Source organism: Ictidomys tridecemlineatus, chromosome 7, assembly GCF_052094955.1.
Source record: "Ictidomys tridecemlineatus isolate mIctTri1 chromosome 7, mIctTri1.hap1, whole genome shotgun sequence".
NCBI classification, from domain to species: Eukaryota; Metazoa; Chordata; class Mammalia; order Rodentia; family Sciuridae; genus Ictidomys; species Ictidomys tridecemlineatus.
This window is the reverse complement of record NC_135483.1, coordinates 115400853-115419394: the sequence shown is the minus strand read 5'-3', so window position 1 is coordinate 115419394 and position 18542 is coordinate 115400853. Positions and strand designations below refer to the sequence as shown.

The following is an 18542-nucleotide window of genomic DNA, read 5'->3' as shown; positions in this document are numbered from 1 at the left end:
TTTCAAGTAGAGAAGAAAGAATGACAGAGAAAAAAAGTGGATACATATTAGTACAGAGGACAGGGAGTCATGGAATGTAAAGAGTTGGGGATAACAATTTGATTGGTAAGCTTTCAATGTGCAAAACATTGGGGAAACAACTGAGGCATAGGTTAAAAGGAACAATGATCCATTGACAAAGGGTCTTTCAAGCCATGCTAAGAAACTTGGACTTGTACTTCAAGTAATGGGGGCATAGTGGACCTCTTTTGTTGTTGTTGTTATTGTTATTGTTATTATTATTTGTGTGTGTGTGTTTGTGTGTGTTACCTGGGATTGAACCCAGGGGTACTTAACCACTGAGCCACATGCCCAGCCCTTGTTTATATTTTATTTAGTGACAGGGTCTTGCTGAGTTGTGTAGGGCCTTCCTATGTTGCTGAGGCTGGCTTTGAACTTACTAAGACTCACATTAAGAGATAAGTGCTTCACAGTTCAACCTTTCCTCTTATTCCTTGGACATAAAATTCAGGATGGGTTCCTCAGTCATTAGGTTACTTACTCACTCAGGCCTTTAATATTGAACATCACTGCTTTCAGACTCTGTTCTAGGTTATAAGGGAGGAGGGGTGATCCTTAGAAGGTCCTGGTTAATGTTCTTCAGGCATTCCCCATCTAATGGATCAGGATGAACTGGGTTTAAGCAAGTGAGAGAAGTACTGGTCAGCTAGGATTACCTCTTCCAGATAACACCTATGCCATCCCTTTGATATAGTGGATGTGATGGGCCTCTAGGTATACTTGCCACCTGGCCAATGAAATGCACGTGGGTTAAATCAGATTTTCAGCAACTTTAAGTTAACTCTTTATAAATGGCTTGGTATCTGTGTGTTTCATATTTTACTCTAGTCAATAAAAATCAATCACCTTATCACCAGATACTTTATGATGCTGGCTTATTCTATTAAAAAAAAAAAAATATATATATATATATATATATATATATATAACATAAACAAAATCTTCCCTAGCTTTTATGCAAAATTACTTAAACTCTTTCAAAATTCTACAGTTGTATTACTATTTTATATTCTGCAGTAATGCAAAAAATAACTGACATTTGGCCAAGTTTAATATTTAGAGATTACCATAATGTCAGGTTCACATTCAGGAATGACATTATGCCCCATGATACTCAGAGTCCTTTAAGGAAAGAAAAAAATAAAAGGATATATTATGCTCTAAGTTAATGACAATATTAAAAATTAAGTTTTGGCAAATTACATATTTGTTTAATTTGCATTTTTAAATTCTGTATTAAAAGTGCATTCTTGGCATATTTCTAAAGAAAGAAACTGGTGGATTTATAGTAGAAAAGTTTATGATTAGTTTACTCAGACTTCACTCATGCAAATCATTATATATAATATTTATTTTATAATATATAACCTACAAAGTTCTTAGATATATTTTAGTCATGTGTGTGTGTGTATACAATCTTTATATCTATTACATATCAAATCCACATTTGTATTTCTGATAATGTTATATAAAAAATACCCATTATACTTTCCAGGAAAATCAGTTTTAGGAAACTTATGAAACTTGTCCAAATCATATAGCTGTACATCCTGAGAGTAAAGAATTATATTCAAATTTTTCTGATTCTTAGACCCAAATTTTCTTATACAATCTCACATAACATTTTGAGGATGGTGTTGAAGACCAACATTACTTGAAGATCAGTATAACATTTTTTCTACAACTTTTGTGTTAATCTAAATTTTTAAAATTAAATTGATTCAAGAAAAAAAGTATTCTGAGTCTTAGAATTATCAAAACTATTATTATTTTTGTACATTACATAGTTTCTTTTTATTTTATTGCCTCTAATAGCACCTTGAAAATTCCGAGTCATAGTAATTTAAAGAGCCTCAAGAATTAATACGAAACATAGTAACTCTTCAAAATAAAAAAAAGGACATAAAAAAGATGATAGAGGGGATGGGGCTGGGGCTGTAGCTCAGTGGTAGAGCTCTTGCCTTGCATGTGTGAGACGCTGGGTTTGATCCCCAGCACCACATAAAAATAAAGAAAGAAAGAATGTTGGGTATAACTTCAATTTACTATTTAAAAAAAACCAAAACAAGGTTCCTTTAAAAAATGATAGAAATATTGAGAGGTTATGGCCTGAGCTAGTCTTAAAGGATATTGGTTTAATAAAGAGAATACCTTATCTTAAAGGTAAAACTCAGCATGTAGTGTATGTATAATGGATTATAAGCACTATTTCCTTGGAACATAAACCGTGGGTCATGGAATGGTGGTAAATTCTGGGGAATGGGGCATAGGCAGTTAAGAGCTGTCTATAGGGGAACTTGAGCCTTTGATTCCCAATGTAATAATTTGATCAGAAGTGGTTCTTAATTGGAAGAGGAAGAGGAAGAGAAGGAAAAGGAGAAGGGGGAGGGGGAAAAGGAGGAGGAATTATTCTTAATATTTTATCTCAGTTTTGGATTTTTGAGGATACTAGATGTGGTAACAGGATCTCAGTCTTATATTTTCTACTTGGTAATGATATTTCCTGTTTTGACTCTATTTTTAAAGTCTATTAATTTTTTATATAAATAGGGAATATCTATTTACATTAGAAAAAATTAGACAATAGGAACATTTGTCTTCAGGTACCATTTAAATAATCACAGAAAGATGAATTAACAGACTTATTTTACCCAAGTCATCATATACCATTTCTTGAAAGAAGTTAGAAATTTCTTAGGTATGGATCTCACTTCATTGAATTCTGGAGAAATATGGTATTTTTAGATTTGGTTCATACTCTAGGGTGAAAGCAATACCTAATTTTAATTAAAGGATTTTGATTCAAGTATGAATAATAAGAAATAAAATTTATTTTCCAAGGAAATCTTAAAAGTTTCTATGTTTTTATAATTGAAATATTTTAAGACCTGTTTGGGACATATAAATAAATACATTAAAAATCAAGTTACTTTTTTTTAGGATTTTGTAAAAAAAAAAAAAAAAAGTAGTCTCCATTCCTATACTCCAGATAAACTTTGTGTTTCAAAAGAGGAGATCATTTGTGTTCAAAATAATGTTTTTTTCTCTGCATAGGATTCACTATAAGAATATATTTTACATTGAGGAAAGGTAATTTAAACTGATGTGACAATAATGAATATATATTATATACCTAACTTTACAAGAAGATATAATTTATGCCTCTTGTACTCATGGAATAGAGAGAAACTTTCAGGGAAGTTCAGAGAGCATTGTTTTTTCTCTTGTTTACAGTCACAATAGTGTATTAATGCTAAGGAAATATTGCTGGAGAGTTAGAGGAAAGAGCCCTCTGTATTTGGCCTGTTATTGAAAGAAAGATGCCACTTGACCTAATGAAATCAGAAATTGATTAAATGCAGTTCATCTGAGGGGAAATATGGTCACGGTGTTGCTGCTACGGTCACGGTGTTGCTGCCAGGGTCAGGAGGAGGATGGGGTGATCTAGTGCTGGAGTGCTGATAGGGTTAGATAGACTTTCAGAGTAGCTGATGCTACAAGATACATGACCATGGATGCCCACAGGTCAGAGGGCAAGATCAGCCCCTCAGATGGGAAGGGAGATATTAATCAGAACATTCTTTGCTCAACTCATAACTAAGTCCTCTTATCACATGATTCATTGAGAAGTAAATGTTTTAAAGAAACTACAATCTATGGGTCCCAGGAAACTTGGGTTCACTGCTGTCTTGAGAACACATGTCAGAACAACGACTGGTCACATAAGACCACAGTAGTCTCACAACCTTTGTGAATAACACTTTTGACAAATTACTCTGGATGCCTGGTTATCAAGTATGCATCTAATCTTTAATGTTTTTCTCTGACAAATTTTAAAACCTCCAGCCTAAACAACGTATATTTTAATTTAAATTTTAAAATATTTTTCTTTACCAACTGAAATATTTTAAAATAAACAACTTCCTTAAATAGTGAGAAACAATTGAGTGAAGAATTGGCACTCAACTATTCTTTAGATATTGTTGTGTACAGTAAACTAAAATCATTTATTTTCACATTTCAATCCCACAGTTTATTTTTCTAAAGTGGATATTGAATGAAATTGGTGTCAGAATGACAATATTTGTTTTAGAGAAAAAATAGTCAAGTCAATCAATCATTTTACCCAAATAGGGAGCCTTTGTCCTCATGACAACATAATAACCCATAGTATGCTACACAAATATTATGAATTTTTTGTTGTTTCCAGGTAAGAGCTTTCCCAATTCTTCAAAACTAGATAGGATTAATTTGTGCAATTTTAATATTGTTTTCTTTTTCTTGGCAGATGGCTGCTACTACTTCTTAGTTTCATGCATTGGCAGGAGTAGGTGTTTTATACAAAATTCTTAATAAAAAAGTCTTTAAAACATGTATTTCTCTGAGTATCCAGGAAAGGCTTCCTAGTATGTGTTTTAAACAATTGCTAATTACATATTTATCCAAGAAACTACTATGAGTTTTCCATTTGGATAATAATAAACATCTTACAAATTTTACATAGTTACTAGAAAGGTCATAGTAGTCCTATAACTCATGCAAAATATATAAATATACATGGAGTATGTGTGTGTGTATGTGTGTGTGTGTGTGTGTATATATATATATACACACACATACATATACATATACCATATATATATACATACATATATATATGGTATATGTATATGTATATGTTTGAGGGGGTAGGAAAATGATGAGTTACATAAATTTTAAAAAAATTTCTTAATGTAACATATTTGGCAAATTAGATCTTTATTTAAAAGTTTTCAAGTTGTAAATAGAAAATATGTATTTTTTAAATTGAATTCTGTACATAGGAAGTGACAAACTATGTGTGTATGTATGTATGTGTGTATGTTTTTTCAGGGAAATCACAAACATACATAAAACATAAAACAATAGCATCATGATCACGTGTGTATCTACCACCTAGGTTCATCAAATGTCAACATTTGGGACAATGCCAGAGTTAATCTGCTATGCACATTTCTGAAAAAGAATATCTGCCTTGTTGAGGACTCACTTTCTTATCCATGCTGCAAAACTTTTCATAGCTCTCCATTCTCTCCTTTCCCCACTATTTCTTTTGGCTTGGAGCTCTACATTCTCTTCCTTCCATCACTGGGTGGGGGGAGGGGGTCAGGGTTTAGCAGCCTTCTAGCCAAAGCTATTCTGAGATTCCTAATTGCATTGGTGGAGTTGGTGCAAAAGTGAGGTAGTAGGAAGTGGGAAACCAGATGGAGAGCAATACTACTGGGAAGTCTGGGCTCTCAGGGTCAGAGACATAGCACACTCAGAATGAATTTTTTTGCTAGAAACAATGTGACTGAAGAAAGCTCAGTGTGTTTTTGTGCCTGGTACATGGTTTCCCTGAGAAAATGTATCAAGGTCTAAGCAACCAATTTATACTTGGATTTTGAGAACATTAGCCTACTTCCAGTTTCGATTAGCTAGTATTATAATTGTTTAGTTAAAAAATATTGCATTCTATATTAAACTTGTTTTCACATGACATGATCATAATTATTCTATGGGCAACTTTTTAAAAGAAAGATAGCATTAACTACCAATAGCATTTTCATTTCCTTCCTTGTATAAATATCTCAATTAAAGTTTTATATTCCAATCTTTGTCCTTGTGACTGCATTATACACATAATTTGGGGATATGAAATTGAGAAATCCACATCTAAGAACCTTTAAGATTTCACCCAAAACACATTTTTTTCATGATAACTTAATCAAAGGACAGCTAATAGTAAATATATTTCCTTTTAGTTCTTTTATCATTTGACTTTATTCTTATAACTCATGTTCATTTTGGGGGTACTTACTTAAAATACTAAATAAAGTCTCAGTTTTATATAAAAGTTGTCCAATTTCTTCCACATATGGATTTTATAGTTTGGCAATGATAGACATGATATATTCACTACTGAAGCACAATATAACCATAAAAAATAAATTTTTAAAAAAGGGATACACAGACAAATTACATAGAGAATTTTAGTTGTATATCTTTAGGTTATATTTGTTGACAAAAAACAATGAATATTTCATTACGTGAATAAACTAGAGTTTTGTCTAAAGCAACAGGAAAAGAGCTAGATGTTGAGTCTTTTGTTAACTAGAACTTCTTAATGGCATGTTCTTCGGGGCATAAAGAATCAAGATATCTCTTGGCACCCTTCAACTATGTCCTGGTTTGCTGCTCCCAAGAATACTCTGGCTGCCATTTTCACCTGGGGAAGTGCCAGGGGAAAGACCAGCTGCTCATATTTAGGCCTTTGTATCTATGACTCCCATATCCAATTCTGGCTCATTTCCCCTATTTTCTGTACACTTGGGGAGTAGGATGTCAAGTATACACACCCTGCTCCAGACTTCTACCAGTCATCATCCTTGGCTCATGCCCATTTTGGTACCATCTGCTTGGGGACACAGAGGATAATAATAAGAGCTTCTACTTATTGAGTGCCTGCTGTGAACTACGTATTTACATCTCTAGTTTCAAATTCTCACTCAATCCTGTATGGATGCTATCAGATCCATTTTTAAACATCTGTAAAGTAAAGCTTAGCAAAGTTAAAAAAAAAAAAACATTTCTAGGGTTATCTGATGCTGGGTTTATATTTGGGCCTTTCCTCCTTGCCATCAGTGGAAGATTTTCTCTTGGAGAAATATGTTAGCATCGTCTTTGATTGACTCTCCACTTTCCATAACAGCCCTCCCTGGAGAGCTGCTCTCCTACACTCATCCCAGACTGGTGTCCTGAATTTCCCACAGTGATTTGGCCCTTACATTGAATTTTCTGGCTTCTTGTCTGTTAGACTCAACTGATATCTTAAAATATCTGATTAATACTTAATACTGTTGGCAGGTTAGAATCATATTTTTAAAAAGAAAGTGTATTTTAATACAACTTTCTGAATCCACTCATTGAGAGAACATATTTTTCCCATGTTAAACAGACAAACTGGACAAAAAAAAAATGACCACCTGTTAGTTGCTAATGATGTTCACATGCTTTTTAAAAAAGTAATTCTGGCTTTATCTTCCTACAATCTTGGCGACAAAACTCGTGGGAACATCAAGGGCACAGGAAGCCAAAGGCAGCAAACTGACAATAAAGTTTGTGCTTCGACTACTAATGAGAAAGAGGATACTGTGAATCTCTGATTCCACATAATTATTTAATCTCCAGAGGGTGACAAAAAAAATCAAAAGCAGGTTGTAAGAAATCTAAGTTTGGGTGTTCAAATCTAGGACCAAGATCAGAGGGGCTTCAGACAGGCTATTTCCTACTTGAAAAAATATCTTTAGAATCATCAAGTATAAAATGCACCAATCTCAAACATATAGTCTAATTTGACATTGTATGGGTGAGTAAATAATTATGCCTTTAATGAAAATGAACACATACATATGGACTGAACTTATTTTTTTTAAATCGATGAATACTAACTATTGTATCTTGCAAAAAACATGCTAACCCTAAATAAGGCTTACAATTATACATATCTACCAAGATTCAGAAACCAAGCATTTTCTAAAACCAGGGCTAAGAAGAGAACATTTGATCTTAATTCTTTTTAATAAGTTTTTGGGTCTTGCCTTTAAGTCTACTGATTTCAATGGGTCATTTAAAAAAGTATTTAATGTATTCATTTCTATCCAAGTTGAAAGTTGATAGAGATTTAGCTTACTATATATTTTTTTCACATGGTATCTTGATTAAAAGCACAAGCTCTAAAAGCAGATTGTTTGGGTTTGAAACAAGGCTTGATAACTTGTCTTCATACATAATACCTTAGTTTTCCAAGCCTCCATTTCCTCATCCATAAAAGAGGATGATGTTGAACAGCTAGATGATGAGTTTTTTCATTAACTAAAACTTCTAATCATAGTATCTGTCATAAAGTTAGTGGGAGCATTAAATGAGACTATGTAAGACAAGCACTTAGAACAACTACTAGATAGCAGTGCAAAATAGATTCTAGTTATAACTGGTTTTTAAATTTCAAAGTAAAAGGTAAATGTGGCATCCTTGTACAATTAGGAATATCATAAAACAAATAGAATAAATAATATGTCTTTTCTCCTTAGGCAGGATTGAATTTCAGAGAGAATAACTATCTTTCTCAAAGAAAAATAAATTCTAAAGAAAAATAGCAGGTATTCTATTCATAGAATTCCTGTCCCCCACCCCAGTAGTATCCTAAAACTTGTTTAAAAGAGATTCTGCCCAATACATAATCTGTAAGCCTCAATGTTTCTAAAATACATTTTTGCACACCTTTATTTTCTCCCTAATTTCAGGCTTCAGAAGAATGTCAAGGTCTCTTTCAAATCCCAGATCAACTGATAACTGTAACACATATCCTTTTTCTATTTACTACAAAATATTTTTGTAGTTAATATTAAATATGCACTCACAACTGAATTTTAATTTTAATATCTTACCTTATATCAGATTCCATATGAATTAAAATGGTTTAATAACCAGCAGTTAAAGGAAATGTTCTTTAAATGAAATAACTCTAAATTTTAAAGTCATATAGAAAAAAATCTTTAAATATGGCATTGTTAACTCTCCACAAACCTTCCACATCATGTGTTTTCTAGCCATTAATACTGATCATTTTAAACTCCAACATAACACAACTGGCTAACTAAATATGTATATGGTATTTGTTGAAAATTATGGTATGTATTGGTGGGTATAGCTCAGTGGTAGAGTTTTTGCCTAGTATGTTTGAGGCCCTGGGTTCAATACCCAGTACCAAAAAGAGACAATTATGTGGGTCTTTGAATAATGAATTAATTTCAAAAGGGTACTTATGCTCCAAGTTCTTATATAATTTCTAGATTTGTGGTTCTCAAAATTCAGTTCTGGAAGATATGCTATCATGTATATATCACACACATACATATAGTTGTCTCGAATCATACTTATTCACATGTACATTCTCAACTTACTGAGGCATCCTTAAATTTGAAGTTAGGATGTAACTAAACTGATGTTTTGTCAGAGGGAACTGTCCCAAAATGTGGTGAATCAGAAGATTAAGATAGGAAGGTAGAGGATCCAAGAAAGATGCTATAGTTTTAAGACATTGTTATATGGGTTTTCTATGACTTTAAAAATATCTACTTGTTTTTGCAGAATGTTGAGACTCAAACCAAGTCTTTGAAATAAGGTGACACGCTTTAATAGCCCTTTTATTAAAGAAGCAGTAGGCTTGGAAAAGATCTATAAAAGTACTGAGGTTTACTATGTAAGTGGTATAAGTTCTTTGTAGTCCAAATTCAATTACTTTAGAATAGCAGACCTAGTATGACCTGGGAAAACTATTAATTCACATCCCATATTTTCTATCAACCTCTGGAATGTGCATTTCTAAATTTTTCTGGTGGTCTGAAAATGTGCAAAGTTGCATAGCCTGTTGGCTTAAGTTGGCCCAACTGTGGTGGTCACTCATACCTTTTAATGTATGGAAATCAAATATTCAGCATTCCAAGGTTTGGAGACGCTTGACATTTCCCACTCTCAAAATCAATCACCAATCTGAACTCCATGGCTATTACTCAGAGATTCAGAGGTTTGCTGTAAGCAGAGACCATGACCTTGGAATAATTATTTTCTCAAAAGGCATTACCAACAATGATGTGAGCAAAGTGCCCAGACTGCCCTCCAGTGCATGAATCCCTAGCCAAGAAATGGCTACGAATCTTCCATGAGAAGTATGAGTTTGGCTTAAATTTGATTTTGATGCATTTATATTTCATAAGCACTGCATTTAGACAAAGTTAAAATGAACAAGTCAGAGAAAGTACTCACTTAAAGATTTTCTGTGTTCTGGTTTCTGGTCTTTCACATCACTATCATAATGACTTAGCAATTCAGTACTGGAGGATCTCTGCATTTTGAATAATTCCAGGTTTCTTGATGGACAACTTGGATCCCTTGGCTGGAAACAGTAAGCAATTAGACTCAATAATTTTAATATGAAGAAAGGATTCACTAAAGAGTTTTGTTTCTATTTTGGTGTTAAATTTAAAGGAATGTTTGAAATATGGTAATTATTTTAGGATAGGTTCTCTATGCTAAGCTCTATATTAAAATTTAATAGTAGACTATATATGCACGTGGTGCTTACTAAATGCTGCATATTATTCCAAGCATTCATGCATTAACTCAATTAATCATCACAGGAATCCAATGAGGTAGCCACCATTATTTTTACTTAATAAAAAATTGAGGCCAAAAAAGAGAAAATAATCTGCTCAAGGCCACACAGCTAGTAAGTGATGGAGTCAGTGTTCAAACAGGCAGTTCGGGCCCAGAGTCCACTCTAAAAGACAACAACTTATGTGTTTTTTGTGTGTTTATGGGGAGTATATTAATGAAGGGGGTAAGTTATTTTATTTTTAAAGTTTTGATAACATGAAAGACTTTAATCAAATATCAGCAAAATCCCAGAGAATGTATTTTCTTATTGCACAACATACTAAAAGTCTCAGGAATATTTTCCACTCAAGATTTTACAAATATTAATGAGCTAAATTATAATTAGTATGAAATGAGTGGTTTTAAATAACTTGATTCTTTTAAAAACATATTCTGGTATGATTGAAGATAATTTCATGAAGTTCTAGATGTGTAATTTTCATGAGAAGAATAATATAACCTAGTTGGAAGAACAATAAAAATCAGCGCAAAGGATTATTATTTACTGGTATTATAACAGGGAGTATGGCCTTAATAATATTTATTTTCCAGAATAAGTATTAGAAGCTGCATAAACTGGAAATGTAAAAACTCAGTAGTTATTAAGCGCTTGTGTGCTTTTTACAACCTCTAGTAAATGAATGTCCATGTTATTTCAGAAAAAAAAGCACTGCATTTTTGAAAGAGAGAAATTAAATGACATTTAGTCCCACAAATCCTGTCTGCTGAAAATGTTCCTAGTGGACTCTATTTAAACTTAAAAGAACTTAATATCCCTCAGTCCATATGCTCTGTTTAAATGTGAGTGTGTTATATGACTGAGCAATAAGATTTAAATGACTACATTTTAACTAATAAAGGTAACAGCCAAAACAAATACATACCAATCTGTCAATTGCATTTTTGATAGCATGGAACCAATCCAATATGATGAAGTCAATATCTGACTGTAGAAGGAACTCATTTCCTGATACTGTTGTGATCTGAAAAAAAAAATATTGACAGGTGAGAAAACCATGTGAGATAGATCTCCTACATTTGAAAAAAAAAATCTTCTAAAACAGAGTTTAATATACTGAAATATTTTCTTGTCTTCCAGTAATTGTCTTTCTGGGAACTGGGAGGCTAGGATCATTTTGAAGTACTCTCTATAAACTGTTTTTTTCATGTCATAACAAATACATTATTGTTTTAATAATAGAACGATTAACTCAGAGTAGGCTAAAGCTGAATTGCTCCAACTTCAGGAGAAATAAGGCAGGAAGTCCAGAGCGATACAGAGAGTGCACACTTAAGTTAGAAGTCTCAGAAAAATGTAACCGGGTGTGTCAGAATTCATTCTGCACTTCGGGCTCTTTCCTGTTTGTCTTTTTCAAATCTAATAGTATCTCTATATTTGATTTCCTTTTATGGAGGGTTCTAAAACAGATTATTTACCGAAGAGACTAATGCAGACTTTTCTAAAAGGTCATACGGATGAATACCATTAGGCTGTTTCTATTTTCCTATCATAAAGATCTATAGGAAAGTAATAAAGAGCCAATTTCCCCACAAAAGGAGTATGTTACAATAAGAGTTCATTTACATCTTTGAACCTCTCCTAGAGGGTATTTCTCAAGTGAACATCCTGCGTCCCTTCTCTCAGTGCTGTTAAGTAGTTGGCAGTGCTTCTTAGCATGCAACTATACATTTTTCACTGTAGTGAATCTTTTTTCTCCCCAGAATTGTGACAGAAGGATGTGACCCTATAGAAACAGAGGAATGCTCTTGATTTCACACATAAAGGGCTCCTTTGAGGAGAATTTGATTAGAGTGGGTGTGGACACGCTTTTTGTATGAGGCCATCAATCTGAACTGTGAAGATTTTCCCTTTGTATTATTGACTTTTTTGTTGCAAGAGGAAGATGAACATTTCCCAACTACTGTCACACATCAAGCAAGGCTTCAGAGGTTGAGAGGACTGGCATTTCAGAATACTCAATCAGGAGCAAGTCACCTCTTCTCAGCCTTGCTTGCTCTAAATAGGAGGTGAATGCTGAAATGTGGCACCAGTTCAGAAAATCACAAATCGTGCTTGAGGCCATCTTTAAAACTCTATGATTAAAGTGACAATTATTACCCCAAATGGCTTACTCTGAAGTTTTCTGTGATTCTTATGGCAACATTTAAAGAGAATGTCTTGGCGTTTTTAAGAAATTTTTGATGGCACATGTGCACATATACTCATTTTTCATTTATTTTTCATAAAACATCTATGAAGATGCAACATTACTCTGTATTGCAAAGCATCTCTGCTTGAGTGATGTGAGTTCCCCTATCAAGCCTGGCCCCTTCTACAGTAAAAAGAGCTGTCCAAAGCATATGCAATTATAAGAAGTGAAATATTAGAAAATAATAGGATTTAATTACTCACACTAGAATTTGGCAGATTACTGGGGCCAATCACTCTCTTTAAAAATAAAAATGCATTTAAGATTTGGGATGGCTCAAAATAGTCCTCTGTTTTATGTATACAGTAAAAGACAGCTAAGCTGATGTTTGCCTAATTATCTGAACACCACTACAATATTCCTTACTTAAATAAAGTCCTGAATATTTACTTTTTAAAATGTTGCCTCAGAAGGAGAAATCTAAAAATATAAGGTCATTTCTAAATAACCCAAGAAAGCTAGTAATGTCCTTGACCTCTACCTTTATCCTAAGTTTAAATATTTTGATTATGAATATACTATATGCCATAATTTGTAATTATACACAGAAATGAATTTAGTCCAAACACACTGTACAATCTAATATAAAAATTCTCTGACAGTATAAATAAGCCATTATTAAAATTATAAAAAGGAGCAACATTTTTAAAGTACAAGAAACAAACATAATTAGATTTACTGTATTGTGAGGGTTTATGAGAGAGCCAACATAGTTCAGTTTTTGGCCTAGTAAATTCAAAGTGTGATAAAATATAAGTAGTTCAGCAATGCATTTGCATTTTTGGTGCATACTATGCAATACAAAGGGAATCTTTTACTGATAACACAATCAGAAGCAAATGTTATTTTGAAAGTTTCTTTGTCCATGTATATTATTACATTAATCGTACATAATCAGTGATTTATAAATTCATTTTGGGAAGCGAGATGAGGGGACTATACAAATGCAATTCACTCAAATCATACTGCCAGAGAAATCCAGTTCACATCCTTTCCTCTGTCTTCCCACTAATCTTTTGAGTTACTAGGCAGTCTGGAGAAGTCTGCTACTGCTCTCTACAGTTTAAATGCATCCACTTCTTAATTACACTCAGTAATTGACTTTGTTCTGCTCTATTCCAGTCACTCACAGGAAAGTAGTTTCAGAATCTCTGACTGGTAAAGTCCATTTAATTCAGGGCTTTCAATCCACATTTTTACATTACCTCTTTAGGATTTCCGATACATGGTTTGCTGAATCATATTTGCACTTTGAACAATTGAATTTTTAACACTCTTGAGGAAAAAATGTCACTAGTAAGGAATGTGAACTTTGACTGAAACTTATGATTGACAACATATGATGACAACATAAAATGATACAATACTAATAACAGGGATAAAGTATATGATATTAGCCATGCTAATGTACTCTTCCTAAATCATGTTTTGCTTACATGGCAGATGCTGGAGTGAGGCAATGAAGGAAGAACTTACAGAAAACAATGGGTTTAGGTAAGAGCTGCTGGTCTCCATTTTGCTTAGAAGCCTACTTTAGCAAAACTTCTTATGCCATCTCCATTGGATCATATTTTAAGGGATATATCAGGGCATCAGAGCAGCCTTAACAAAGTGTGCTAATGTTGTCAATAATAAATATCTTTGAGTACTTGTCTGGGGAAATTTATGTCAAACTTTTTTTACTCTAAATTGGGACCACTTAATTTATTTTAAATTATCTTTCTCTTTTTTTATTTGTTCTAATTAGTTATACATGACACTATAATGCACTTTGACACGTCATACATAAATAGAGTATGGCTTCTCATTCTTCTGGTTGTACATGATGTAGATTCACACTGGTCATATAGTCATATATGTACACAGGGTAGTGATATCTGATTCATTCAACTATTTTTCTGACCCCCTATCCATTCCCCTTCCTTCACTTCCCTCTGCCAAATCCAAAGTAACTATATTATTCCCTAGCTCCCCAACCCTTATTGTAAATGAGTATCCACATATCAGAGAAAACATTTGGCCTTTAGTTTTGGGGGGATTGGCTTAGTTTGTTTATCATGATATTCTTCAGCTCCATGCATTTAACCGCAAATGCCATAATTTCATTGTTCTGTAAGGCTGAGTAATATTCCATTATATATATATATACTGCATTTTCTTTATCATTCATCTGTTGAAGGACACCGAAGTTTTAAACATTGATATGGATGTGTCACTGTAGTATTCTGATTTTAAGTCCTTTGGGTATAAACCAAGGAGTGGGCTAGCTGGGTCAATTGGTGGTTCCATTCCAAGTTCTCTTAGGAATCTCCATACTGCTTTCCATAATGGTTGCACCAATTTGCAGCCCCACTAGCAATGTATGAGTTTATCTTCCCCACCCCACCCCCACATCCTAGCCAACATTTATTGTTGCTGGTATTTTTGATAATTGCCATTCTAACTGAAGTGAGGTGAAATATGAAGAGTAGTTTTGATTTGCATTTCATCTTTTCTAGAGATGTTGAACATTTTTTCACAAATTTATTGATTGATTGTATTTCTTTTGCTTTGAAGTGTCTGTTCAGTTCCTTAGCCCATTTACTGATTGGGTTATTTGCTTTTTGGTTTTAAGTTTTTTTGAGTTCTTTAAATATCCTGGAGATTAATGCTCTATCTGAGGTGCATGTGGTAAAGATTAATACATACCAGGAATTATATAAGTATATCCACTGAAAAACCTACAGAATTTTAGACATGTCTGTTAAAGCTTTTTTTGGTATTAACAACAATAGTTTCTCTTTGGCTTGGAAACTTGGTTTGTGTCCTTGTGGTTCCCCTGAATGGAGACAAGGATATGCAAGCTCCAATATATCAAATAAGAGGTATAGAGGAAAAAAAAAGATTTAAATTAAATTGATTATTTTTGTGTTAATTGAAAGAATTTTAAAATATTTTTAAGAATAGTGTTTAGATTTATAATCACTGTAATTTTAAGAGTAGTATTTATATTTGTAATATTGCCAATTAAGTATTATTTTGCCAATATGCATTGCAGTGGTAAGATTTTGTGGTCTTAGATTTTTATTTAAATGAGAAGCTATTTTGTAAAATGGCATTTATACTATTAAAATTTTCAAAGATTTATTTTTTAGAATTGGTACAAATCCTTTGTAGAACACCTTTTTCCTGATTATAAGAATAATATAAATTTATTGTAGAGAATGGAAAAATAAAAATTACAAAGACTCAAATTAAAACTATCCACAGCTTCACAGACTAAACATTGCAATATTTTAATTTAGACAATGCCAGTTTTTTATATATAATAACCAAATGGATATAATGCTCAATGGATTAATTTATGCTATGGATAGATGCCTCATCAGCAAAATATTTGAGTGGTAAATATTGTTGACTTCTTCCTTTCCAGTTGACCTCAAATATACATTATGAGATTACCAAAGATGCAAGAGATGATGAATGACATTGTGCTCCCTTCTCTTTGATATACTACCCTTCCAATTGAAAAATAAATTCCACAGATAATTCTGTGAGAGGATATGTTCATGACTGATCATCCCCCTAATCCCATGATCATCAACAAGGACTAATTCAGCATCCATTAAGTCCAAGCACATTGTTAGAAGCTAACAACTCCCAACCTCAACAATTCACAATCTGTTTGAATAAATAAGACATATGCATATAAACATAAATAACAATATAAAATGGCTTAGAGTAAGACTAAGTGTGAGTGGTGCAAACAACTCTCATGTCAAGATTTCAGAGGAGGGAGTAATTACTGTTGTCACATTTACATCATGAAATTATATATATACTGCTGGTCATGATATCTTATTCTTTAAAGGCTGATTGTATCAGAACTTTAGCATATTAAGGATATGAATACCATCACTTGTTATGCAAAGTGATATCAGCCTTAATGATCTCAAAGCACATAATAAACATTCTCCAAATGCAGCTTCCTTCCACTGTCATAAAGTAATTTTGCAAATGAAGAAAATGAGGAAAACAAGAATGCCATTGTATCAAATTGGCATCATTTAAATGACAGAATTAAGAAATTACAAAGATACTGATTTCAAGTTCATGAGTTCTCAGCAAACAGTGTATACAGTTAAGGACTGTGTGTATGTATATGGGAAAAGGCCATGATGATTTGGTTTCAGTTGTGCGATTTCGAATATTGACTTTAGACAAAGTTGTTAATTCCTTGGTGTTATGGTAAAGACAGCAGAATTTTTGAAAATCACCTAACATCCCTATTCTGACATTTTTCTTTCTTTTCTTTTTCCAAAACAACCATTCCCTTGCTATGGAAAAAAAAAAAAGCATCAGGCAGAATTGAGGCATCTAAATAAAAAAGTATTCAAATCCTAAAAAGGACTAAAATAATCCTATATTTGAACAAATATTTTTCATAATTTGCTTAGAATCAGTCTGTGACTGAAAATCTAAGAAGTTATTCTATCCTAATGAAACTGAAACTGTATGTAGGAAATATATAATAAAATTTACCAAATGTCCAAAGAATCCTAAAACATGTTAGGTGATATGGCTACAATGGTTTTAGAAATAAGTGGATAAGGGGAATGGAATTTAATTATTATTATATTTGGAGATACTTTGGACTTCATGATGAAATCATTACATTTGTATTAAATTAAGTAGAAATAAAAAGTTATGTCAAAATATAATTATTTGATGTGAATATGAGTTATTTTTATGTTATTAATTTTGGCCATATCTTTATTTAATACTCACAGCATAAAATATGGATATATATTTTGGCTACATTATAGTGAGATATCGAAACATAAAATCAAACAATAATGCTTAAAAAACCCAAATTCACATTGTTTTCATCTTGCATCACTCTACATTTGATATATCTGATAAAATGAAGATGTTCATGTTTATATTAATAGTTATCTTACTTGTTTCCAAAGGTGTTTAATGGCCGCCATAGGAATTACATTATCAGGTTGCACTGCTGTCTAAAATTTACAGCTTGCTTAAATAACTCCTCACATTTTTTTTTTAAATTTCAGAGCAAAGTTAACATAAAGCTAGCTTGAAGTAAAAGGTCTTCATTTTGTCTTTCCAAAAATGTTATTTGTTAAAGCATTTTGTGAGAAAGTAACTGCCTTGTGTTCCCAATGTTGCTAGATGTTAAATAAATATATACTGATTATCAAAAAAAGTTGTTTTGGCAACTCCTTATTAAAATGCATTTGTAGCCCCCATCTGTCATGAAAGTTTTGAAAAGTTTGTTTACTTTGGATAGCAGCCTTATCCAGGGTTACCCCAGCAAACAATGATAGCAGTCTTCAGAAGTTGTGTGAGGAACAAGCCACTAGGGACCCATTTTTGTTTTAATTGGCACACACAAACACTTCTCTGGTCTGTCAAGAAGATCAAGCTAATATGCATGGAGGGTGTTATATTCTCAGCTTTGGGGAGCAGTAAAGCTCCCTTTATTTAAGTAATTTAAATGATAGACTGCAAAAACTTTGCAAGTCAGAAAAATGTTTTATATTTTCTTAGGGAATATTTGTTTTAAGCAACGGAAAATGTTCTACATATCTAAAGATGTTGAACCTTATGTTATAATTACCCTGTTTCTTCTGACTCTGTGAAATGTTCCTAAATCCACATGCTACTAAATAAGCTGGGCCACCAATGGATCCTGCATTTCCACAACTCCCCCTGTGTTAACAAATGTGCGTTCATTAGTTTCCAGATGTTTATTGGATATGTTTTCAATGTGTTTGGGTTGATTGATTTGCATGTACATTTATTGGAAACCTCAGTGGTGTCATCATATCAACATAACCTGCCCATGTAAGCAATTTCTTATTTAATGGAAAGTAAACAAATGTTGAGCTATGTACACGACAGATCTCAAGAGCATTCTGAAATATAAGGTTTAGGGCCAACCTTTAAAAAAAACATGGTTTTTAATTGAAATTGAGCTGTACCTTTGACATCCAAATAATTTGGTCCATGCATTCTTATTTCGGAGATTTATTC

At 32.8% G+C, this 18542-nt stretch overlaps 1 protein-coding gene and 1 long non-coding RNA gene across 3 annotated transcripts in view; one reads left to right on the top strand and one right to left on the bottom strand.

The window, feature by feature from the left end:
• The window catches only part of Arhgap15 (Rho GTPase activating protein 15), a 591785-nt gene that overhangs the window by 288521 nt on the left and 284722 nt on the right, over positions 1–18542 (bottom strand). For both annotated transcript variants that reach the window (XM_021723074.3, XM_040294270.2), the window contains 2 exons: positions 11181–11279; positions 9907–10036 (listed from right to left, as the gene is read on the bottom strand). In XM_021723074.3, the coding sequence (XP_021578749.2) occupies positions 9907–10036; positions 11181–11279 (229 nt within the window). The remainder of the gene's footprint in view (positions 1–9906; positions 10037–11180; positions 11280–18542) is intronic.
• The window catches only part of LOC144365533 (uncharacterized), a 40587-nt gene continuing 31972 nt past the window's right edge, over positions 9928–18542 (top strand). Inside the window, exons 1-2 of the long non-coding RNA XR_013424067.1 lie at positions 9928–10045; positions 13950–14000. This is a non-coding gene — a long non-coding RNA (uncharacterized LOC144365533). The remainder of the gene's footprint in view (positions 10046–13949; positions 14001–18542) is intronic.